Below are 24872 nucleotides of genomic sequence, written 5' to 3' on the forward strand. Positions count from 1 at the left end.
AACTACATTTCTCCACCAACTATGATTGAGTCACCATTATTAACTATTAATTCTACCAGGCCATTTTATGGTATTATGCCTGTAAATCTTAATTCATAATTAGAAGTATACTTTTTGTTTTGAATTCCTTTTCTGCTCTACCTCTACTTACTAGATTTGCCCCTTTTAGAACCTGGTTCAACTTGTCCTGTCTTCTTTGCTGATGGACTAATTAAATGCATGGAAGCCATAATCAATTAATCAGGCTTCAAATATGCTTTTAGTGTTCGATAGCTAGGGGAGAGAAAGACAGTAGCTATTTCGGGGGAAGTCCACGTGGAGCGTTCCAGCTAGACGCGTGATGGCTATAACCGTCCCTGTCTCTCAGCCCGTTTGGGCGCAGGTACAGCTCCTCGGTGTGCGCAACCGATTGAGAGGCATTTCACCCAGGCCCAGATCTGGGGCGCCAGGCGTCCAGGCTTCCGGCCACGCCCCCTTCCCGCGGTTGCTAGGAGACATGATGTCACCGGAAGCGAGGCCTGGGATAGGCTGAGGCGAAGGGAAGCCTCACCCCCTGTGCAGCCCAGTCGCCGGGCGCTGGCTCTCCAGCTGTGTGTAGGCCTGGGGGCGAGGGTCCGTGGAACGTAGCGCCTGCTGCGGCCCCGCCCGCCCGCCCGTCCACCCACCCGCCGGTCTGGCCGCCGGCTCCCGCCACCTCCGCGCGCTCTCCGGGGCCAGCCGCCTGGCGGGCCGCTCCGGTGCGCCTGCCCGCGCTTTTCACTGACAGGCGCTGTTCCCCACAGCCAGCGCCGCCCTCCACGTCCCAGCTCTCGGCCAACGGAGCGGCGCGGCGGGTGACCTTTTTGAGCCCAGCGCGATGAGGGCTCCTTGCTCCCGGCCGGCGCAGCTTCCTGGGCGCCGCCAGCTCGGGCTGGTGCGGTTCCCGCCGCCGCCGCCGCGGACGCCGCTGCTGTGGCCGCTGCTGCTGCTGCTGCTGGCCGCCGTGGCGCCGGCGCGCGGCTGGGAGAGCGGAGACCTGGAGTTGTTTGACTTGGTGGAGGAGGTGCAGCTCAACTTCTACCAGTTCCTCAGGGTGCAGCAGGTAAACAAGAAGGCGCGCGGGGCCGGGCGGAGACGGGCCAGGGCAGGCGGCAGGCGACCCCGGTTCCTCAGAGAGAGCCGGACACGGAGGGCAGAGCTTGGTCATCCCGGGCTCTGTTAGCCCTCAGCCTGGGTCACCGGGGTCCTCAGCCTCGGAAGGACGTGTCCGTCTTCCCCAGATCCTTGCTCCTGCTTCAACTTTTCTAGTCCCAGCCCCAGTGACAGGCTGGACCGCGCCGCTAGGCTGGGGTGGCGATGTCTTCTCTCTGCTCTGGCGTTCTGGGGAAGAGCCTTCCCCCTCCAGCTGTGCTGGAGGAAGAAGGAAGAGTGGTGTGGGTAGACTTTTTTTTTTTTTAACACCTACCTTTTGCCTTCCTGTCCCCCTGAATGTGAGAAAGGGCAGCCACTTCTCACCCTAAACTGTCATCTTCCACCGATACTTACCTCATCCTTATTCTTATTTCAGCTGCCTCCCCTCCTCTTCCCTTTTGGGAAAGTAGGAATGCACTGTGGCCAGTGTCTGCGTTGCAAAAGTTTTTCTTACCTTGTACTTTGTCATCTTTTTAGCCTGTTAGATAGATGTTTGTTTCGCAGTTTAGAAATCTGGAGGAATCTGAAGCCTCTACCAGGTTGGAGGTGTTAAGTTTTTTGAGCAGCAAAGGACTTGGGGTGCGATTGGAAGAGAAGCCCCCAATCAGTAATGTAGGAATGGGTTTTTTTTTCCTTTTCCTTTTGTTTCATTTCGTTTTCTTTTTTAGCTTGAAACATTAACTTGTAAAATCCATTTGTTGCCTTTTAGTTCTACCATCGAGGGTGGTTGAGTGAGGGTAGATATCCAGTCTCTACCTGAAGCCTTGTGGGAAGGAAAAGATAACATTTCGCTGATTTCAGGCTTATGGGGTGAAAAATGTACACTTCACACGATCTGATTGAGCCCTTTGTACAATGCTTTGAATAGTTATGGGAGTAAAAAATTAATGTTTACGATAGTTGTAATTCAAGGCACACTTCACGTGACTAGATATGAAATGCACATCCCCCTCCCCCATAGGTTATCATAAATGTGGGTGAACTCTTGAACTTTTACTGAATTTTAATTTTCAGACATTGCATTTTCATTCCATCACTGAATATAAAATTGCTGGGTTGCCAGAGTACCATGAGTCTAGCAATTTTTTATTTTTGTAAGAGTTATAAAGTATAGGCATTTCACACTTCAGATTCATATGTGCAAGCAACTTTGTAATAACTGTATTTATGATCTGTTACCTGGCGCCCCTCCCTGCTCATAGACACACTATATATCTCATTTTCAAAGCAAATGATGGAGTATGTGTAAAAATAATTAGTGAAGCTCTGATGACTTTTAAGAATTACTTTAATACTGGGAATAATTAGAATTTATCATCATTGATTACATTCTGTAGGTAAAGAGTCTTAAACATAACCTATCCAAAAATCTTGAAGATCCAGTTATTCATGAAAAATTAAGTGCCTTTAAGAGAACAGAAATTTAGTAGCAGTTTAAAATTTAGATTATGTAATCTAGCTTTGCATGTGAACACTCATAGAATTTTCATTTATAATTTCATGTAACTTGATTTGCATAGTTAATTAGGCAGTATGAACAACCAGAGCACTTGATTCTCTGGACAAAGATGAGAAAATAAGCATAGATAATCAAGAAGATTCTTTGTCAAGGTAGAATCTGAAAAGAAGGATCCAGAAAATTGTTTTAACCTGTGTTTCTCTATCCAGCTGTATTAAAATTGGAAAGAATGCCAGAAGGAATTTTATTCTGTCCAAGCAGAGAAACTGAATGGAACGAGTTTTTTTCTTTACATTGAATCTTAACTTTGTTAGATGACTTTCAGGGACCAGAAATTTGGTGGAGACAAACGCAACCTGTCCAGGGTCTTTCATGTGCAGTTTTCAAGCTAGAGCCATTTGGTGACTAGCCAAACATGAGGGACCAGAACAAAGTAGGTAGGCTACTGAAAGTGGTGACCTGGCTCTATGCACTAATGTCTTCTCGTTCACGCAGCAGAGATTTATTTGGTGCCTATTGGATTTTAAGCATTGAGAGTTGACCTTTATATAAAACAAAACCCTTAACCTTATAATTCAGTAGAGAGAAACAGACAGTAAACAGCCAGGTAAGTAAATATAAATGTTATATGGTCAGAGCAGGCCTCTGAGAGAAGTTAGGGAGTAAGCCATGTGGGTAATTGTGTTGTAGGCCATTTGGGCTGCCATAGCAAAATACCATGAACTGGACAGCTTTTCAACAGCAGAACTTGATTTCTCACAATTGTGGAGGCTAGGAAATCCAAGATTAAGGCACTGGCAGGTTCTGTTTCTGGTGAGGGCCTTCTGGTTCATAGATGGCACCATCTTGCTGTGTCCTCACATGGTGGTAGGGGCAGGGCAGCTCTCTGGGGCTTCTTTTATAAGGACACTAATCTCATCCATTAGGACTCCACCTTCGTGATATAGTCACCTCACAGAGGCCCCACCTTGTATTACTGTCACATTGGGGATTAGATTTCAACATAAGAATTTTGAGGGACGAAAACATTCAGACCATAGCATAGTAGAAGGACATTCAAGGAAGAGCAGACAGTAAGCACAAAGGCCAGGAGGCAGGACCTTGCTTAGCGTTTGAGGAATAGCAAGGCAGGCAGTGTGGCTGGAGCAGAGTGATCAAGGAGAACAGTAATAGGAGACGAGATCTGAGTCATAGGTGGAAAGGGAAGACCATGTAGGGCTTTGTAGGCCATTGTAAGGACTTCAGCTTTTACTTATAAGTGAGTTGGGGGAGGTGGTGTTTGAACAGAAAAGATACATGATTTGACTTGAATTTCAAAATGATCTCTTTAGTGTGCTGAGTATAGTCTGTGAGGCATTAGTTACTTAGAGGGATAGATTGGACCTGGGTGGTAGCAGTGGAGGTGGTGCAAAGTGGTCAGATTCTGGATTTAATTTCAACATGGAGCGAACAGAATTTTACTGATGGCTTGAATGTGGTATGTGAGAGAAAAAGAGAAACTGAAGATAATTCTAAAGATTTTGGCTTCAGTAACTGGAAGGATGCAATTGCCATTTATTGAGATGGAGAAACCTGGACTAGGAGCCTGGTTTGGAGAACATCAGTAATTTGGTTTTTGGACATGCTAAATTTGGGGTGTCTATTAAACATTGAAGTTGAGCTAGTATGTAGGCAATTGGTTATTCAGGTGTAGAGTTACAAGAAGAAAGGTTAGGGCTGTAGATAGGAATTTGGGAGTCCGAGGCACTTAGAGAGTAACTTGAAGCCACAAAATTGGATGAGTTCACCAAGGGAGTGAATGTAAAAGAGAAGAGAAGAGATCTGGGAGCTAAGCCTTGGGGATTCCAGACTTTAAGAGTCAAGGAGCTGGGTGTTTACAGGCTCACGCCTGTAATCCCAGCACTTTGGGAGGCTGAGGCGGGTGGATCACGAGGTTAGGTGTTCAAGACCAGCCTGAACAACTTGGTAAAACTCCGTCTTTACTAAAAAGATAAAAATTAGCCAGGCGTGGTGGCAGGCTCCTGTAATCCCAGCTACTCGGGAGGCTGAGGTAGAGAATTGCTTGAACCCGGGAGGCGGAGGTTGCAGTGAGCCAAGATCGTGCCACTGCACTCCAGCCTGGGCAACAGAGCGAGACTCCATCTCAAAAAAAAAGAGTCAAGGAGATGGAGGGGAATCAACAAAGGAGATAGAGCAGGAACGACCAGTAAGGTAGGAGGCAAACCAATAGAAGGTTCTCTTCAGTCAAGTGAAAAAAGTGTTTCAAAGAGAAAGGAATCAGCTGAGTTAAATGATGATGATGATTCAAATAAGATGAGCTCTGAGACTTCACTGTTGGAATTAACCATATGGAGGTCACAGGCTACCTCAGTAAGAACTGTTTCGGTGAAGTGGTGAGATCAATAGTCTGGATAGATTGGGTTCAGGAGAGAATGAAAGGGAAGCATTGGAGACAATTAATATAGAACATTCTTTTGAGATATCCATATCCTAAACTAGAAGCCAGAGATGGTAGTGACTGACTGTGGCATCTTCTTTATCCCCTTATCCACCAGGTCTATGATAACTCAGTTACTCTCTAAGCTCTGCAATTTGAATAACAGATGACTTAGAACTTGGACCAGACCACCTTATGACCTTGGACAAGTTAGTTGCCTTATTTTTAGGACAGATGGTAGCTTTTTATTTTCTTCATAGTAAGGCACATAGTAGACACCTAAATATTTATTGAATCAAACATTGTAAACATTGTAACTAACTGTAAACTGTAATTCCCCAAACAAGTAGTTGCTTGACAATTTTTACTCAACAGGTTTTACTTCTATGTAATCTTTCACAGCCTTCAGGCAGCAGAAGAATCTTCTTCCATGTATTCTTAGATTTCACATCCATTCTAGAAGTCTAGAAAGGGGTTGCAGAAGTCTTTGTTGGGGGGTATATACAGATGATTTATTAGTCATTCATACCATGTTTAGAATGACTTTAATAATAGGGCATTCCAATTTGGATATTGCATCTTTTCAGAGGAGATGGGGGGAAGATGAGAGAGGAGTGTAGGAAAAAAGATGTGCTATTGAAAGATCTTTCGTTACCAACTTAAATTATAGGTTCCTGCACAGTATTTATGTTTTGTGTAACGGCACCTGCTTCTTGGACACCTGTACTTCTTGTGGGGTCAGTGGCCATTTTGTATTTCTTTTTTTTTTTTTTTTGAGATGGAGTCTCGCTCTGTCGCCCAGGCTGGAGTGCAGTGGCACGATCTTGGCTCATTGCAACCTCTGCCTCCTGGGTTCAAGCAATTCTCCTGCCTCAGCCTCCCGAGTAACTGGGATTACAGGCACCTGCCACCATGCCTGGCTAATTTTGTATTTTTAGTAGGGATGGGGTTTCGTCATGTTGGTCAGGCCGATCTTGCACTCCTGACCACAGGTGATCCACCCACCTCGGCCTCCCAAAGTGTTGGGATTACAGGCGTGAACCACTGCGCCCAGCCTCTATATTTCTTTTAATTGTCTTTTGGGACCACGACTTTCCTTATCCTTTGTATAGAGTAATTCTAGCCAACAGTAAACACTTCATATTCATTTAAAAAATCTGCGAATTGAAATAATGACAAGCTAAATTATCTTAAATTTTGTAGTATTTACTTTATGCTGAAGTCAGAGTTGTCTTCATGGTGCCAGTCAGTCATTACAGACTTCTATTTATATAACTAGAAAATGTGCTTCATTCTCTTTCTCTCGTGTTTTATAACTGAATCCTTATATTCAAAGGAATGCTGAAACTTGGTTAACAGAAGAAAAGCAGAACAGGAATGTGCTTATAAAATATTTGGATTTTAATTTTTAAATAGGAATTAATAAACCTTTTAAGGTCATTCAGCCTGTATTTTCAAATGTACAGATTAGCCAGCCTGTTTAGAGGAGGGACAATTATTGCCCATTCATCCGTGCCCCATAGTTGGGAGGAACTTCCCTAAAAAAACACCACTGATCACTAGACCCATCTCTCACATCTTACCATGGCAGTGTGAGTTACCTTGCTGGAGGGTGTTTGCCTTTGCTCTTTTGCTTGATTAGGAAGAGCTAATCAATCAGAAAGCTATGAGCAGTGGGAATCAGTCTCTTTGCACCTCTCTGCCCAGACCAATAAGGCAATTATCCTAACCAGACTTACCCTTGAGCATACTGTCTCAAAGTCTAGAATGTAGAGGAGAGGGCACAAATTGCTAGCAAGCCCATTTGGCCATCACATCTAACCTGTATTCTTCAATAGCTGTATCAGTTATAAAGGTTCATCTCTTGTCTGCCCGACTCCTGTGTCCACTCAGTTTTTTGAATGGGAAAAACCAGTTAATGGGTCCTCTCCAAAGCCCATCACAGTCCTTTTTAGAAATGAAGATGATGATTTCATTCATGAATGATGGTGAATTTGTACTGTGATTATCAATTTTGTCCAGTGATTCTTGCAGTGGAATCCACTGAGCTTGTGGTGTTGAGTGTAGTTCAGTCTTTCTCTGTGGAGTCTATTCCTTTGTACATGTGTGTTGTGTAATAATAGCTTCCCCATTTTTATTGTAGGATCCATTCTTTTTTAATTTGGAGAAAGAGATACACAAAATCTAGAATGGTAGATAACCTTTCAGTCATTTATATTTCTGATGTAGGCATGCATAGCGTTAGAGCTGAATAAGTACTTGTTTAATTGTATACATCTTTGAATTAGATAGAATTATCATAAAATTAGTTTTCTTATATACACACTCATTTTGTGATATGTTAGTTTAGTGGAAGTTGCCTGAGCCAATTTTGTGGGATAAAGCAAGTCTATTGTGGAAATTTTGCCACGTGTAATCTAGAGCTGATGGAACAGAGACTTTCTTTTTTTAAGTTTCCTTTTTCCTTTTATGCTATTCTCAGTTTTTTCTTTACGCTTATTATGAGAACACTCTTAGAATATTGTATCTTTTGTTGTTCATAGACACTAGCTTAAGTTGAACTGGGAAAGTGGAATGGCTTCTGCTATTACAATTATTCCTAGAAATATATTCTAAAATATTATATGGGTCACCATTTTACCTAGTGAATCGTTTAATGTGGTTAATTTCACAATCATATTTTGTTCAATGTTAAGAATAAAACAGAGGTTAAGGTTATTTGACTTGATTGCTGAGAGGAGAATTTATATAGCAGTTGTAAGTAATGCCAATAAAAGTTGTTTGATAAAATGCCTAGTGTCTATAATAAACCTTTTCTCAGCTTTGTTATGCTCTCTCTCAGGGAACTGCTTATTCCACAAATGGTACTATGTGACTTTCAGAACTGTTTTCTACTGTGGGCATTATTGGGTCTATTTAGACAGTAATGATACCAGTTAATTCCACCTAGTTAAAAACAATTCCAAAGCCTTTCTTACAGAGTTATACAAAAATAAAGGAAAGGAATTGCAGTGGAAAGAGATTTCTGATTGGATGAAGCAGGACTCTAGATCATTTTGTAATGAAGTCACAGTCATATTTTCAGAAATCTTTATTTTCATCAAAACACTTAATTGTAAAAGATGGGCCCTATAGTAATGAATGTAAAAATATGATTACATGTTTTAAATAACAGCATAGTATTTCATTTTAAGAACTGAATAGTTGATATTTAAGTATTACTTATATTTACTGAAATTTTTTGTCTAAAGGTGTCATTAGGACCTAATTAGAAATTTAATCTAGAATTTATGTTTCATTCCCCATCTTATGTAATACTAAATTAAGCAAGGTTAGGATTCATTCACCATATTTGATAAGTGTTTCTGATTACGTCATCCAGCAACTGAAATCTCATATGTAACCAGGCATATTGCAAAAGCAAGGGCGTGCCACGTTCTACATTTTTGTTAGAATATGTGTATAAAACAATATACTTCATTATCAGATAGGTGCCTGTTTTATTGCTACTGAGGCAGTAGGCATTAAGCTCTGTGCAGCTACACAGTCAACTAATAGTATTTGAGTTGTTTAATATTAAAGCTAATAATCTGAGATCAAGAATTAAAGGACATGCCATAGTATATGCAGCAGCGTTAAAATGGAGAAAAGCAACATTAAGATGCCACTAAGAGCAAATGCTAGAATTCTAAAACGTAGTAATTTCCTTGTTTAAACACATTCTGGAATACATACAACTCCTGGTTATAGAAGGAACAAGAATTTTAAACTGTTACATGAAACCCAACTGTGGCATGTATAGTGAGCGGTAGTCAAAATGAGTTATGACCAGAAAGAAAAAGATCATTGTTGCCATTTACGGGGAAAGTATGAATAGACCATGAAGAAATCTTAGGGTCCATACACATGAGGAAGGTAGAAACTTCTTATTTCTAGTCAATCCTTAAGGACTTTATTTATACCATTAAAACAGGTCAGGTTAAGGAATTTATTCCATGACCAACTGAATTTATACTTTAAAAAGAAACCTCTGACTTTTAGAAAAAAATTTTTAATTGTAAATCTTATTAGCAGTTATTTTCAATTACCACACTTTTTGTTAATAGATAAGATTACTATTTAGGTTATTTTCTGGCTTTAAGTGGTGTTTTGTATTGATAGTTGATGATTAAATTTGATTTGCAGAAGTTAACATGTATAAATATATATAATATATTAATATATATAAGTATATATAATATAAATATATATAAAGTAGGAAGTCTGGAAATTGTGATTTAATTATATCATACAGTATTTCTTTATGGATCTTTTATATGTAGTAGGAAATAGACTTCTTGTGTGTTTTTTTGTTTGTTTTTTTTTGAGACGGAGTCTCGCTTTGTCACCCAGGCTGGAGTGCAATGGCGCAATCTCAGCTCACTGCAAGCTCCACCTCCCAGGTTCATGCCATTCTCCTGCCTCAGCCTCCCGAGTAGCTGGGACTACAGGTGCCCGCCACCATGCCCGGCTAATTTTTTTTTGTATTTTTAGTGGAGACGGGGTTTCACCGTGTTAGCCAGGATGGTCTCGATCTCCTGACCTCGTGATCCACCTGTCTCGGCCTCCCAAAGTGCTGGGATTACAGGTGTGAGCCACCGCACCCGGCCGACTTCTTGTGTTTAAAGCATTTTAGTTTAGACATTTGATAAAGTTCAAATGACAGCCATATTGTGCAGTTCTATAGTAGTTTTATGCAATCAATGTGTGACTTGTTATGTCACACGTTTGGAAGTATATAAGATTTAACTTAAAGTAAATTAGATTGATTTTGCAAGTGTTTATTGTGGAAAGCTTCACAGTTTTTCAACATGCTGCCATCTCTTAAAACATCACTGAAGCTTCTTGTTTTGAATTGCCTTCAAAGCTTGCTGCATATTCTTCACATTAGTCTCATTAGTAGTAAATCTTAAAGTTCGGTTTGATTTTTGGCTATAGCTAATAGTCGTGTGGAGCTAAATTTGGTGACTCAATTAGGTTAGCAAGCTCGGATAAATAGTTTGTATTGATAAAAAGATCTGAATATAAATTTCATGTAGTGCTCAAAGACTGCCTTGAGGACTGTTCTCAAAGAAAAGTTCCAGAGAAGTTTTGAGTGATATTGACACAAAGTAATAAATCTGTAGCTTTACAAGGTAATAGAATGTATTAGAGCAAATGACTCATGGACTACTTATTACTTCGTGGGTAGCAATTTTTTTTAAAAAAGTTTGCCCGCAGGATAAAAGTGTGTAAATAAAAGTGATCTTAATTTTAGAGAAGTGGGAAAATATAGAGCTAGAAAAAAAATTTCAATTATCTGCCTGCTTTTAATAAAAAAGATCATGATAGTATTCATTATATATTTCTATAATAAAGCAAGTTAAAACCGAGTGGCAGAGGAATTAGAATAAATGTTAGAGATAGAGGCAGTAGCTGAGAATACCACTGAGGAAGAAAGCAGGATACACAGAGAGAGAAAACGTATACAGAAAAATGCATAAATACAAATATAAATGAAAATGGAGTAATATCTCCATCTTGTGGCCTTCTTTGGATATTGCTGTTAAAAATGTTGAGGGGTTGTATTTTCACAACTGTAGGCATAAGTAAGAATAAAATATGAGACAGACGAAAACAAAACATGAGTCAGAGAGAGTTCTTGCAGTATTTTGCAGGGCCTTTTAAGACCGAGCTTCCCAATTGGTGTGCTGCAAGCGTGCTGAGATAGTGATGCCCTCCCTTGAGCAGCCTTAACAGTTTACTCCAGTGTGTCTTACAAATACAATTTTCTGTTACGTGCCATGGAATGAAAGAAGTTGGGAAAGCACTGCTAAGGCATGCAGTTCTGATGCTTTTCTTCCAGGGGAAAATTTGTGAGAGAGAGAGGGTGCATGTGTGTGTGTGTATGCATTTATATACTTGTAAGTATGTGTGTATAGTAAATATATTTATAAATTTATGAGTGTATAGGCTGAGTATATAAATTTATGAGTATAAAATGTTCAGCTTGTGAAGTATATATATATGGTGAATATAAAAGTATATATGTAAACATAAAATTGTTTTGTAAAATGATTCTTATCAAAATCTTTCCTATACTAAAGATCCTTGTTTGGCTCTTGTAGAAACAAAAGTATTGTTAAAGTATGGGTGAGGGAATTTAGATAGAGACGAAATCAGTAAGTCTTTGATTAATTAGCATTCTTTACTTGATTACTTAGCCTGGATGTCAGAATGGCCATTAAATGTTACCAAAGTTTACAATAACTCTAGAGTAATACTTTAATGATCTGTAATGATCCGCTGTATGAAGAGGATACAAATGACTTTGAAATGTATAAGTATTCAAATTCTGGGTAGCCTAAAGAAATATTTTGTGACAATAGGGGATAAGATAATATTTTACATACAAATCTTGACTGACAGATATTTCAGATTTTTGACAGCTGACAGACTTTTTCAAGCCATTGATCCCTTAGAGCAGCACTGTGCAATAGATTTGTGATACAAAACACAGAGGTGATGTTAAATTTTCTAAAAGTCACATTTAAGAATGTAAAAAACAGGTGAAATTAATTTTTTTTTTAGAATGGAGTCTTTCTCTGTTGCCCAGGCTGGAGTGCAGTGGCACAATCTCTGCTCACTGCAACCTCCTCCTACTGGGTTCAAGCGATTCTCCTGCCTCAGCCTCCCTAGTAGCTAGGATTACAGGAGTGTACCACCATGCCCAGCCTGAAATTAATTTTGATAATGTATTTTATTTAACCCAATATACTAAAATATTATTCCAACATGGAGTCACATTTTCAAAAATTATTATTATTTTTTGATACAGAGTCTCGTTCTGTTGCCCAGGCTGGAGTGCAATGGCACGATCTCAGATCACTGCAACCTCCGCCTCCCGGGTTCAAGCAATTCTCCTGTCTCAGCCTCCCAAGTAACTGGGACTATGGGCACATACCACCACGCCCAGCTAATTTTTGTATTTTTAGTAGAGACGGGGTTTCACCATATTGGTCAGGCTGGTCTCGAACTCCTGACGTCAGGTGATCTGCCCACCTTGGCTTCCCAGAGTGCTGGGATTACAGGCGTGAGCCACTGTGTCCAGCCAAAAATTATTAATGAAGTATTTCACATTTTAGTTTTTTGTACTAAGTCAGCAAAATCCGTGTATTTTACATTTATACTTCTAGCACACCTTAATTTGGAAGCCAAATTTTGGTTGAAAATACTTGATCTGTATTGAGATTTCATAAGGCATATAGCTAACAGGTACATTCACGTACCCAAATCGTTATAAGCAAGTTTCCAGTAACTCAATAGAATATCAGTTTTTCAATTTAAATATAAATTAATTAAAATTAAAATTTTGGTTTCTCAGTTGTACTGGCACATTTTAAGTGCTTAAATATGTCTAATGCTTATTGGATAGCATACATTGGATAGCCTTAGGGAATTAACATTTATATATTTTGTAGATATAGCTAAATGTTTTTGGATAAAATCACTGATTATTGTTTCCACTGATGATTGTTTCCATTTTGTTAGGGACATAGTTTGTAGTTTTAATATTTTTTTAAACGCAGTGTAGCTTTTGTTGTTTTGTTTTTAGGTTGTTCCAATTGTGCTAGCTATCATATTCCTAGTTAGTTATCTATAGTGTACATTTTGACCATGCTTTGTTCTGTAAAGGCTATTGGTATAAAGTTCATGCTGTTCTAGGAACATTGGTTGTCTGAACTTCCATGCATAGGCTTGTCTGCTAAGGGTGGTTTCAGGTAATCACTTTAATTAAAGTTGGTCATTTGCTTTTGCTAGCTCATCTATTATATTTTATAATTCTTCAAGTGTTATTTATTAACAATATATTAGGTCGTTAGTGATATTTTGACCAAGAAATCACTGGAGTTCCTATTTTGTAGTTTTAGCTTTCAGGGTGCCCATTCTCCCTATTCTGAAACTCATACATCTTATATATTGCTAGCTATGAAATATTCACTATATTCTCTCCTGTCATCTGTTTTGATTATTATAGTATCTTTAATTAAATGATTTAAAATAGAGATTGCTAGGTGCATTTCTGTTTGTGTGCCAGTCTGTTGGCTCTTCATAATACCAATCAGGGATTCTAACATCACCCTTTTTTACTAGCTGCCTCTGCTACCTTTTCATAACTCCTAATGATTACAGCTTTCCTTTGAACTGAATGATTAATTAATGATCTTTTTGCCTTTACCTTTTGTAATTTCATAAATAGCTGAGAAAAAGAAGTAGATTTTACTGTTGACAGTTCTTACACATACTTAGCTCCTGTTATTTCAAATGGATCTGGTACATCCAGGAAATTGTACTGGTGTCCAAGATCTTAAACATTCTATGCTGAGGGAAAAACAACAACAAAACAAAAATTTTAAAACTGACAATAGAGTCCTGAAGTTTGTGGAGACCTCACGAGTATCTGTTTCCTTACATAGGAGTCTCTTCTGTAGCACTTCCAGCAGATGGTCTTCTAGCCTGCTTGATGGTGTCTAACAACAGGGATTATGAAACAACCTGTTAAGTTTTTGTATACTACTCCTCAGTCGAAATTTTATTCTTAAAGCCCAAATCGTAATTCTTATCTACTTTCAACATACTCACTGTCTTCTGGAGTACCCCTGAACGTATACTTCTTCTAAATAATTTTTCTGTGTGCCTTAAAATAAAATGCACAAGGGAAATAATTATTTGTTGATTTTCTCCACGCAGTAAGGCCTTTTTTTAAAAAAAGTACAGCCAGACTGAGGGGGCTACTTGTTTTCATTGACTTTAGATATGTACCAAGGCCACCCTAAAGAAGACTCAAGCCACCATAGTTATAGTTGTCTTGGCACGGCATTAGGCATGATTTGTGGTTACTATATACAATTCCCAGGGTTTATCAAAGTCAGCAATAGGAAATTTATGGAAGATTGAAAAATAAGATGATTTCTTGTATGACATCTTTGATAATAGAGGCCACAGAATAAACTTAATTAAAAATGTAGCCAGAAATTGCTATAGACTCTTGAAGCAGCACCCCTGTGTACAGTTGTGCAGTTTGTGTATCTGCTTCAAACCTGTCATTGTGTTATAAAAATGTTTTAGATTTTGGCATTGTTAAGAATTGCACATAGGTGGTTAAACTGTGAAGTAAATAATTTCTCTTTGATAATTGAAATATTGTATTTCTGCAGGTGGAATTTTAATTTTCAGGCCCGTCTTGAGTGTGAGTTTCTCTCTCCTCTCTCTTCACCTCTCCCTAGTGGCTTTATAGATGTTTTTACTCTTTTCTCTGAGACACCGAGGCAAGAACTAGGTCTTAAATAGGTGGCTTAGGGCTCCCTCCTGAGGTTACATTGGAGCCATTGCAGATCCAGATACCAAGCCTGCAGGTCCCTTGGCCTGGTCTGGACTGTGGGGCTAAAACCATTGCCTCTTAACATCTCAGATACATAATGTTTTATAAGTTGTAGCCTCAGGCAGTGTCCTTTTCACTTTTCACATTTTTTTTTCCCCACAGGCGGTGGATTGCCACTGCAACCCCTGATTTCAAGCAGCAAGCCTGGCTGTGATCTCAGGCCTTGGTAGAGTACTTTCAGTCCTCACCACTCTATGGAAGTCAGACTTCTGGTTTCGTCTGCCTGCTTGTAGTCATGGAGCCCAGGACGCCTATAGCTTAACCCCTGTTTATGGCTACAGGTTTTCATTTGTTTTTGTCTATAGAGATGCTTAACAAGTTTTTGATCATAGCTATGTGTTTATAATTTTCTCTCTTTAAATTTTAACATTGGTATATGTTTGGAGTGGGGTTTCGGAAGAAGTCTCTCAAATACTTAGAGTGCAGTTTTCATGTTGGAACATTTTTAAAAGTTATGTTTATTTTATAATATTATTTTTTAATGTTCATTTTCTTATTTTTTTTTTTTATTATACTTTAGGTTTTAGGGTACATGTGCACAATGTGCACGTTTGTTACATATGTATCCATGTGCCATGTTGATTTCCTGTACCCATTAACTCGTCATTTAGCATTAGGTATATCTCCTAATGCTGTCCCTCCCTCCTCCTCCAACCCCACAACAGTCCCCGGAGTGTGATGTTCCCCTTCCTGTGTCCATGAGTTCTCATTGTTCAATTCCCACCTATGAGTGAGAACATGCGGTGTTTGGTTTTTTGTCCTTGCGATAGTTTACTGAGAATGATGTTTTCCAGGTTCATCCATGTCCCTACAAAGGACATGAACTCATCATTTTTTATGGCTGCATACTATTCCATGGTGTATATGTGCCACATTTTCTTAATCCAGTCTATCGTTGTTGGACATTTGGGTTGGTTCCAACTCTTTGCTATTGTGAATAGTGCCGCAATAAACATACGTGTGCATGTGTCTTTATAGCAGCATGATTTATAGTCCATTGGGTATATACCCAGTAATGGGATGGCTGGGTCAAATGGTGTTTCTAGTTCTAGATCCCTGAGGAATCGCCACACTGACTTCCACAATGGTTGAACTAGTTTACAGTCCCACCAACAGTGTAAAAGTGTTCCTATTTCTCCACATCCTCTCCAGCACCTGTTGTTTCCTGACTTTTTAATGATGGCCATTCTAACTGGTGTGAGATGGTATCTCACTGTGGTTTTGATTTGCATTTCTCTGATGGCCTGTGATGATGAGCATTTCTTCATGTGTTTTTTGGCTGCATAAATGTCTTCTTTTGAGAAGTGTCTGTTCATGTTCTTTGCCCACTTTTTGATGGGGTTGTTTGTTTTTTTCTTGTAAATTTGTTTGAGTTCATTGTAGATTCTGGATATTAGCCCTTTGTCAGATGAGTAGGTTGCAAAAATTTTCTCCCATTCTGTAGGTTGCCTGTTCACTCTGATGGTAGTTTCTTTTGCCGTGCAGAAGCTCTTTAGTTTAATTAGATCCCATTTGTCAATTTTGGCTTTTGTTGCCATTACTTTTGGTGTTTTAGACATGAAGTCCTTGCCCATGCCTATGTCCTGAATGGTAGTGCCTAGGTTTTCTTGTAGGATTTTAATGGTTTTAGGTCTAACATTTAAGTCTTTAATCCATCTCGAATTAATTTTTGTATAAGGTGTAAGGAAGGGATCCAGTTTCAGCTTTCTACATATGGCTAGCCAGTTTTCCCAGCACCATTTATTAAATAGGGAATCCTTTCCCCATTTCTTGTTTTTGTCAGGTTTGTCAAAGATCAGATGGTTGTAGATATGCGGCATCATTTCTGAGGGCTCTGTTCTGTTCCATTGATCTGTGTCTCTGTTGTGGTACCAGTACCATGCTGTTTTGGTTACTGTAGCCTTGTAGTATAGTTTGAAGTCAGGTAGTGTGATGCCTCCAGCTTTGTTTTTTGGGCTTAGGATTGACTTGGTGATGCGGGCTCTTTTTTGGTTCCATATGAACTTTAAAGTAGTTTTTTCCAATTCTGTGAAGAAAGTCATTGGTAGCTTGATGGAGATGGCATTGAATCTCTAAATTACCTTGGGCAGTATGGCCATTTTCACGATATTGATTCTTCCAACCCTTGAGCATGGAATGTTCTTCCATTTGTTTGTATCCTCTTTTATTTCCTTGAGCAGTGGTTTGTAGTTCTCCTTGAAGAGGTCCTTCACATCCCTTGTAAGTTGGATTCCTAGGTATTTTATTCTCTTTGAATCAATTGTGAATGGGAGTTCACTCATGATTTGGCTCTCTGTTTGTCTGTGATTGGTGTACAAGAATGCTTGTGATTTTTGTACATTGATTTTGTATCCTGAGACTTTGCTGAAGTTGCTAATCAGCTTCAGGAGATTTGGGGCTGAGACGATGGGGTTTTCTAGATATACAATCATGTCATCTGCAAACAGGGACAATTTGACTTCCTCTTTTCCTAATTGAATACCCTTTATTTCCTTCTCCTGCCTGATTGCTCTGGCCAGAACTTCCAGCACTATGTTGAATAGGAGTGGTGAGAGAGGGCATCCCTGTCTTGTGCCAGTTTTCAGAGGGAATGCTTCCAGTTTTTGCCCATTCAGTATGATATTGGCTGTGGGTTTGTCATAGATAGCTCTTATGATTTTGAGATAACGTCCCATCAATACCTAATTTATTGAGAGTTTTTAGCATGAAGGGTTGTTGAATTTTGTCAAAGGCCTTTTCTGCATCTATTGAGATAATCATGTGGTTTTTGTCTTTGGTTCTGTTTATATGCTGGATTACATTTATTGATTTGCGTATGTTGAACCAGCCTTGCATCCCAGGGATGAAGCCCACTTGATCATGGTGTATAAGCTTTTTGATGTGCTGCTGGATTCGGTTTGCCAGTATTTTATTGAGGATTTTTGCATCAATGTTCATCAAGGATATTGGTCTGAAATTCTCTTTTTTGGTTATGTCTCTGCCAGGCTTTGGTATCAGGACGATGCTGGCTTCATAAAATGTGTTAGGGAGGATTCCCTCTTTTTCTATCGATTGGAATAGTTTCAGAAGGAATGGTACCAGTTCCTCCTTGTACCTCTGGTGGAATTCGGCTGTGAATCCATCAGGTCCTGGACTCTTTTTGGTTGGTAAGCTATTGATTATTGCCACAATTTCAGAACCTGTTATTGGTCTATTCAGAGATTCGACTTCTTCCTGATTTAGTCTTGGGAGGGTGTATCTGTCGAGGAATTTATCCATTTCTTCTAGATTTTCTAGTTTATTTGCATAGAGGTGTTTGTAGTATTCTCTGATGGTAGATTGTATTTCTGTGGGATCGGTGGTGATATTGCCTTTTTCATTTTTTATTGCATCTATTTGATTCTTCTCTCTTTTCTTCTTTATTAGTCTTGCTAGCGGTCTATCAATTTTGTTGATCTTTTCAAAAAAACCAGCTCCTGGATTTATTAATTTTTTGAAGGGTTTTTTGTGTCTCTATTTCCTTCAGTTCTGCTCAGATTTTAGTTATTTCTAGCCTTCTGCTAGCTTTTGAATGTGTTTGCTCTTGCTTTTCTAGTTCTTTTAATTGTGATGTTAGGGTGTCAATTTTGGATCTTTCCTGCTTTCTCTTGTGGGCATTTAGTGCTATAAATTTCCCTCTACACACTGCTTTGAATGTGTCCCAGAGATTCTGGTATATTGTGTCTTTGTTCTCGTTGGTTTCAAAGAACATCTTTATTTCTGCCTTCATTTCATTATGTACCCAATAGTCATTCAGGAGCAGGTTGTTGAGTTTCCATGTAGTTGAGCAGTTTTGAGTGAGTTTCTTAATCCTGAGTTCTAGTTTGATTGCACTGTGGTCTGAGAGACAGTTTGTTATAATTTCTGTTCTTTTACATTTGCCGAGGAGAGCTTTACTTCCAACTATGTGGTCAATTTTGGAATAGGTGTGGTGTGGTGCTGAAAAAAATGTATATTCTGTTGATTTGGGGTGGAGAGTTCTGTAGATGTCTGTTAGGTCCACTTTGTACAGAGCTGAGTTCAATTCATGGATATCCTTGTTAACTTTCTGTCTCGTTGATCTGTCTAATGTTGACAGTGGGGTGTTAAAATCTCCCATTATTATTGTGTGGGAGTTTAAGTCCGTTTGTAGGTCACTCAGGACTTGCTTTATGAATCTGGGTGCTCCTGTGTTGGGTGCATATATATTTAGGATAGTTAGCTCTTCTTGTTGAATTGATCCCTTTACCATTATGTAATGGCCTTCTTTGTCTCTTTTGATCTTTGTTGGTTTAAAGTCTATTTTATCAGAGACTAGGATTGCAACCCCTGCCTTTTTTTGTTTTCCAGTTGCTTGATAGATCTTCCTCCATCCCTTTATTTTGAGTCTATGTGTGTCTCTGCATGTGAGATGGGTTTCCTGAATACAGCACACTGATGGGTCCTGACTCCTTATCCAGTTTGCCAGTCTGTGTCTTTTAATTGGAGCATTTAGCCCATTTACATTTAACGTTAATATTGTTATGTGTGAATATGATCCTGTCATTATGATGTTAGTTGGTTATTTTGCTCGTTAGTTGATGCAGTTTCTTCCTAACTTTGATGGTCTTTACAATTTGGCATGTTTTTGCAGTGGCTGGTACCAGTTGTTCCTTTCCATGTTTAGTGCTTCCTTCAGGAGCTCTTTTAGGGCAGGCCTGGTGGTGACAAAATCACTCAGCGTTTGCTTATCTGTAAAGTATTTTATTTCTCCTTCACTTATGAAGCTTAGTTTGGCTGGATATGAAATTCTGGGTTGAAAATTCTTTTCTTTAAGAATGTTGAATATCGGCCCCCACTCTCTTCTGGCTTGTAGAGTTTCTGCCGAGAGATCAGCTGTTAGTCTGATGGGCTTCCCTTCGTGGGTAACCCAACCTTTCTCTCTGGCTGCCCTTAACATTTTTTCCTTCATTTCAACTTTGGTGAATCTGACAATTATGTGTCTTCGAGTTGCTCTTCTCGAGGTGTATCTTTGTGGCGTTCTCTGTATTTCCTGAATCTGAATGTTGGCCTGCCTTGCTAGATTGGGGAAGTTCTCCTGGATAATATCTTGCAGAGTGTTTTCCAACTTGGTTCCATTCTCCCCGTCATTTTCAGGTACACCAATCAGACGTAGGTTTGGTCTTTTCACATAGTCCCAAATTTCTTGGAGGCTTTGTTCATTTCTTTTTATTCTTTTTTCTCTAAACTTCCCTTCTCGCTTCATTTCATTCATTTCATCTTCCATCAGCGATACCCTTTCTTCCAGTTGATCGCATCTGCTACTGAGGCTTCTGCAATCTTCGCATAGTTCTCGAAACTTGGCTTTCAGCTCCATCAGCTCCTTTACGCCCTTCTCTCCATTGGTTATTCTAGTTATCCATTCTTCTAATTTTTTTTCAAAGTTTTTAACTTCTTTGCTATTGTTTTGAATTTCCTCCCATAGCTCAGAGTAGTTTGATCGTCTGAAGCCTTCTTCTCTCAACTCGTCAAAGTCATCCTCCATCCAGCTTTGTTCCGTTGCTGGTGAGGAACTGCGTTCCTTTGGAGGAGGAGAGGTGCTCTGCTTTTTAGAGTTTCCAGTTTTTCTGCTCTGTTTTTTCCCCATCTTTGTGGTTTTATCTACTTTTGGTCTTTGATGATGGTGATGTACAGATGGGTTTTTGGTGTGGATGTCCTTTCTGTTTGTTAGTTTTCCTTCTACCAGACAGGACCCTCAGCTGCTGGTCTGTTGGAGTTTACTAGAGGTCCACTCCAGACCCTGTTTGGCTGGGTGTCAGCAGCAGTGGCTGCAGAACAGCGGATTTTCGTGAGACCACAAATTCAGCTGTCTGATGGTTCCTCTGGAAGTTTTGTCTCAGAGGAGTACCCGGCCGAGTGAGGTGTCAGTCTGTCCCTACTGGGGGGGTGCCTCCCAGTTAGGCTGCTCAGGGGTGAGGGACCCACTTTAGGAGGCAGTCTGTCTGTTCTCAGATCTCCAGCTGCGTGCTGGGAGAACCACTACTCTCTTCAAAGCTGTCAGTCAGACAGGGACATTTAAGTCTGTGGAGGTTCCTGCTGACTTTTTGTTTGTCTGTGCCCTGCCCCCAGAGGTGGAGCCTACAGAGGCAGGCAGGCCTCCTTGAGCTGTGGTGGGCTCCACCCAGTTTGAGCTTCCTGGCTGCTTTGTTTACCTAAGCAAGCCTGGGCAATGGCGGGCGCCCCTCCCGCAGCCTCGCTGCCGCCCTGCAGCTTGATCTCAGACTGCTGTGCTAGCAATCAGTGAGACTCCATGGGCATAGGACCCTCCGAACCAGGTGCGGGACACAATCTCCTAGTGTGCCGTTTTCCAGGCCCGTTGGAAAAGCGCAGTATTAGGGTGGGACTGACCCGATATTCCAGGTGCCGTCTGTTAACCTCTTTCTTTGACTAGGAAAGGGAACTCCCTGACCCCTTGCACTTCCCAAGTGAGGCAATGCCTCGCCCTGCTTCGGCTCGCGCACAGTGTGCTTCACTGACTGTCCTGCACCCACTGTTTGGCACTCCCTAGTGAGATGAAACCGGTACCTCAAACAGAAATGCAGAAATCACCAGTCTTCTGTGTCGCTCAGGCTGGGAGCTGGAGACTGGAGCTGTTCCTATTCGGCCATCTTGGCTCCTCCCCCCATTTTCTTATTATCTGAGAACCTTTTGCCACTTATCATCCATAACTATGGTCAGGTTGTTTATTCATAGTAATTTAAGAGGCTGTTACTTAGGCATTGAAAGAGACAGTCTACCATTCCATCCCTGTTCCTTTCTAGCAACTATTCCCAGACTTAATTCAAGTCTAGGGGGTAAAACAGTCAAGTAGCATTTCTAAAATAATAAATCCCACAAGGTTTTGAATATAGTGATAAATAAGTCCATTATCTCAGAATGACATATATGTCCCTGTTATTGGAGATACCCAGAGGAGAGCCTGAACTGTTGTGAAACTATTTAGAAAAATTTGCCAGGTGGGAAAAGAGATACTGAATCTTAGGTGCGTGTCAGAAAAACATGGGCTAGAGAAAATTAATCCTCCTAAAGTTAAATTATATGCAGGCAATTTAATGTTGACCCTTTATAAATATATTTCACTTGCAAACCTCTTAGAAAGACTTTCTGGGCTAAATAACATTTTGTTTTCTTATAATCAGTCTTCAGAGATTCACAAAACAAAACAAAGGACAATGAGGCTAACCCTCACTAAAGACTGTTTTAATAATCAACTTAATGGACAATACTAAAATTTTAGAATTCAATGGATATTAGCTTCATAGAATTAAGCATGATCCTTAATTGAAGCTTTAAGCAGTTTATAGAGTACACATTTGGAACATACTTTAAATGATATATTTTTAAGGAAAGAAATATGTAATTCAAATTTACAAGAGAAGATAAAGGGCCCTTTCATTTTGGAATCATAGGATTTAGTCAGTTGTTGTATAATTTGAGGAGCGCATTGATTTTTTAATTATTATTATATGCCCTTAATATTGAATTGTTAATCTAAGAGAAGTCTTTTGAGGGTAACAACATGGAAAAGAACAGTGGTGTAATGATCTTTTAAAAAGACATTTTTACTTACAGGCAGCTGATGCCTTTCTAACATGGATAACAATACTCTGTACCAGTCCTCTGTGTTTTTGTGACACAATAGAATATTCACACCTACCTAGATTGTGTTAAGAAATTTTGATAATAAAGCCTGCTTTTCATGTTTGTTAATTCATTAGTTCTTTTTACGGTATTACTGTAAAATAGTAAAGCATAGTAAAGAATGAGAAACAATCAAATTCTAATAGTAAGGAGTGTATTTGAGTAAATTATGACACATTCTTGGTGTGCTGTGAAATCAGTAGTAATATATGTGAAAACTGCATAGCAACATGGAAAATACATACAATGTTAGTGAAAAAAAGCCAAATATCAAGTTGTATTCAGATTTTATTGTAATTTTGCAGGATTATATGTGCACAAGGGCAAGGCAGAAACATGGGCTAATGAGAAGAGTTTGAATTGTGGGACTGGTGGAATTTTATTTATGGGCAAATATTTCAGTTAGAGTTCTGCTAATATTACTAACATATATCCGTGTAGATTATATTATTTTGGTAAGAAGAGTGTCGTACACTTAAAACGCATTGGATAAATTAACAAATGTTTTCATGTTTATGAGATAAATCACATGGATATTTTTAAGGCTTTAACCTATAATCTATTGAAGATTATAAATGGGAAATTAAATAAGGTAATTTTTTTTCAAACAGCCTGGGTTAAATGAAGTAGATTTGTTGTCTGTGTTCAATAAAAGTGCTTGCAAGTATACTTACAGTAAGCTGTGGGTATAATTCTACATTCTGGTAAACACCATGTTACCCTGACCAAGAAAGCTAACCTTGAGGATGAGACCACAGTTTAGTGCCTCTCATCTTTGTATTACGCTTCTGAATGCTTTCGTAGATACTGTCTCTCTTTAATTCAAATATTGTAGATACTACTGAACAACCAACTATATTATTGTATTTACTCTTTAAATCCTCATAGTGCTTATAGGTTTAGAGCTGTGCTGTCCAGCACTATAGCCACATATGGCTATAGAGCACTTGAAATGTGGCTAGACTAAGAACATTAATTTTACATTGTATTTGATTTTAACTCACTTAAAATTTGAAAAGCTGAGGGAGTATGTTTTCCCATTAAACATAATTTTATTGTTTGGTGAAGACTATATTTCATTTATTTCACTTTAACTATCAAAAATTTGGCTTCCGAATTGAGATATATTGTTAAAAACTATACACTGGGCTGGGCGTGGTGGCTTACGCCTAGTCCCAGCACTTTGGGAGGCCAAGGAGGGTGGATCACTTGAGGTCAGGAGTTTGAGACCAGCCTGGCCAACATGGTGAAACCCCATCTCTACTAAAAATACAAAAAATTGTTGGGTGTGGTGGCAGCTGTCTGTAACCCCAGCTACTTGGGAGGCTGAGGCAGGAGAATCGCTTGAACCTGGGAGGCAGAGTTTGCAGTGAGCCGAGATCGCGCCATTGCACTCCAGCCTGGGTGACAACAGCAAGACTCTGTCTCAAGAAAAAAAACAAAAACAAAATTTCCCAGCCAAAGTGTTAGCAAACTGAATCTAGCAACATATAAAATGGATTAAACACCATGATCAAGTGGAATTTATCCTAGGAATGCAAGGTTGGTTTAGTACCTAAAAATTGATTAATATAATATTACATATTTATAGAATAAAGAACAAAAAATATGATCATCCCGGCCAGGCGCGGTGGCTCACGCCTGTAATCCCAGCACTTTGGGAGGCCGAGGCGGGCGGATCACAAGGTCAGGAGATCAAGACCATCCTGGCTAACACGGTGAAACCCCGTCTCCACTAAAAATACAAAAAATTAGCTGGGCGAGGTGGTGGGTGCGTGTAGTCCCAGCTACTCGGGAGGCTGAGGCAGGAGAATGGCGTGAACCCCGGGGGGCGGAGCCTGCAGTGAGCCGAGATCTGGCCACTGCTCTCCAGCCTGGGCGACAGCGAGACTCCGTCTCAAAAACAAAAGATCATCCCAAAAAAAAAAAAAAAAAAAGATCATCCCAGATAGAGAATAAAACTTTTGAAAGTTTTATTTATAAAACTCAAACATTCATTAATGATGAAAACTCTCAACAAACTAGGAATAGAAGGTAATTTCCTCAGCCTAATAAAGAGAATCCAAAAGCTTATCTGAATAGACTCCTTACCCAAGAAGATATACAAATGCTAATAAGCACATGAAAAGGTACTCAATAGTAGTAGTTATTAAAGAAATGCAAATTAAATCCATAAGGAGATGACATATTATGCGCACTAGCATGGCTGTAATTAACATGAAGGACAGTAAAAAGCCCTGGTGAGGATGTGGAAAAACTGGAATACTTATGCATCGATGCTGGCAAGGTAAAATGCAACTACTTTGGAAAACAGTGTGGCAGTTGTTTTTTTGAGACAGAGTCTCGCTTTGTCGCCCAGACTGGAGTGCAGTGGCGCGATCTCGGCTCACTGCAAGCTTCGCCTCCCAGGTTCACGCCATTCTCCTGCAGTAGCTGGGACTACAGGCGCCTGCCACCACACCCGGCTAATTTTTTGTATTTTTAGTAGAGACGGGGTTTCACCATGTTAGCCAGGATGGTCTCGATCTCCTGACCTTGTGATCTGCCCGCCTCAGCTTCCCAAAGTGCTGGGATTACAGGTGTGAGCCACCGCACCCGGCCATGGCAGTTGTTTTTTAATAAAAAAGTTAAACTTAACATTCATCTCAATTCCTCCTAGGTATCCACAG

The 24872-nt window shown here is 39.8% G+C and overlaps 1 protein-coding gene across 2 annotated transcripts in view; it reads left to right on the top strand.

Moving 5' to 3' along the window:
- Positions 1 to 520: 520 nt before the first annotated feature.
- The window catches only part of DNAJC1 (DnaJ heat shock protein family (Hsp40) member C1), a 222012-nt gene continuing 197660 nt past the window's right edge, over positions 521 to 24872 (top strand). For both annotated transcript variants that reach the window (XM_030819216.1, XM_030819215.1), the window contains exon 1: positions 521 to 1081. In XM_030819216.1, the coding sequence (XP_030675076.1) occupies positions 857 to 1081 (225 nt within the window). In that variant the 5' untranslated portion in view covers positions 521 to 856. The remainder of the gene's footprint in view (positions 1082 to 24872) is intronic.

This window comes from Nomascus leucogenys, chromosome 9, assembly GCF_006542625.1.
Source record: "Nomascus leucogenys isolate Asia chromosome 9, Asia_NLE_v1, whole genome shotgun sequence".
Lineage (NCBI taxonomy): Eukaryota > Metazoa > Chordata > Mammalia > Primates > Hylobatidae > Nomascus > Nomascus leucogenys.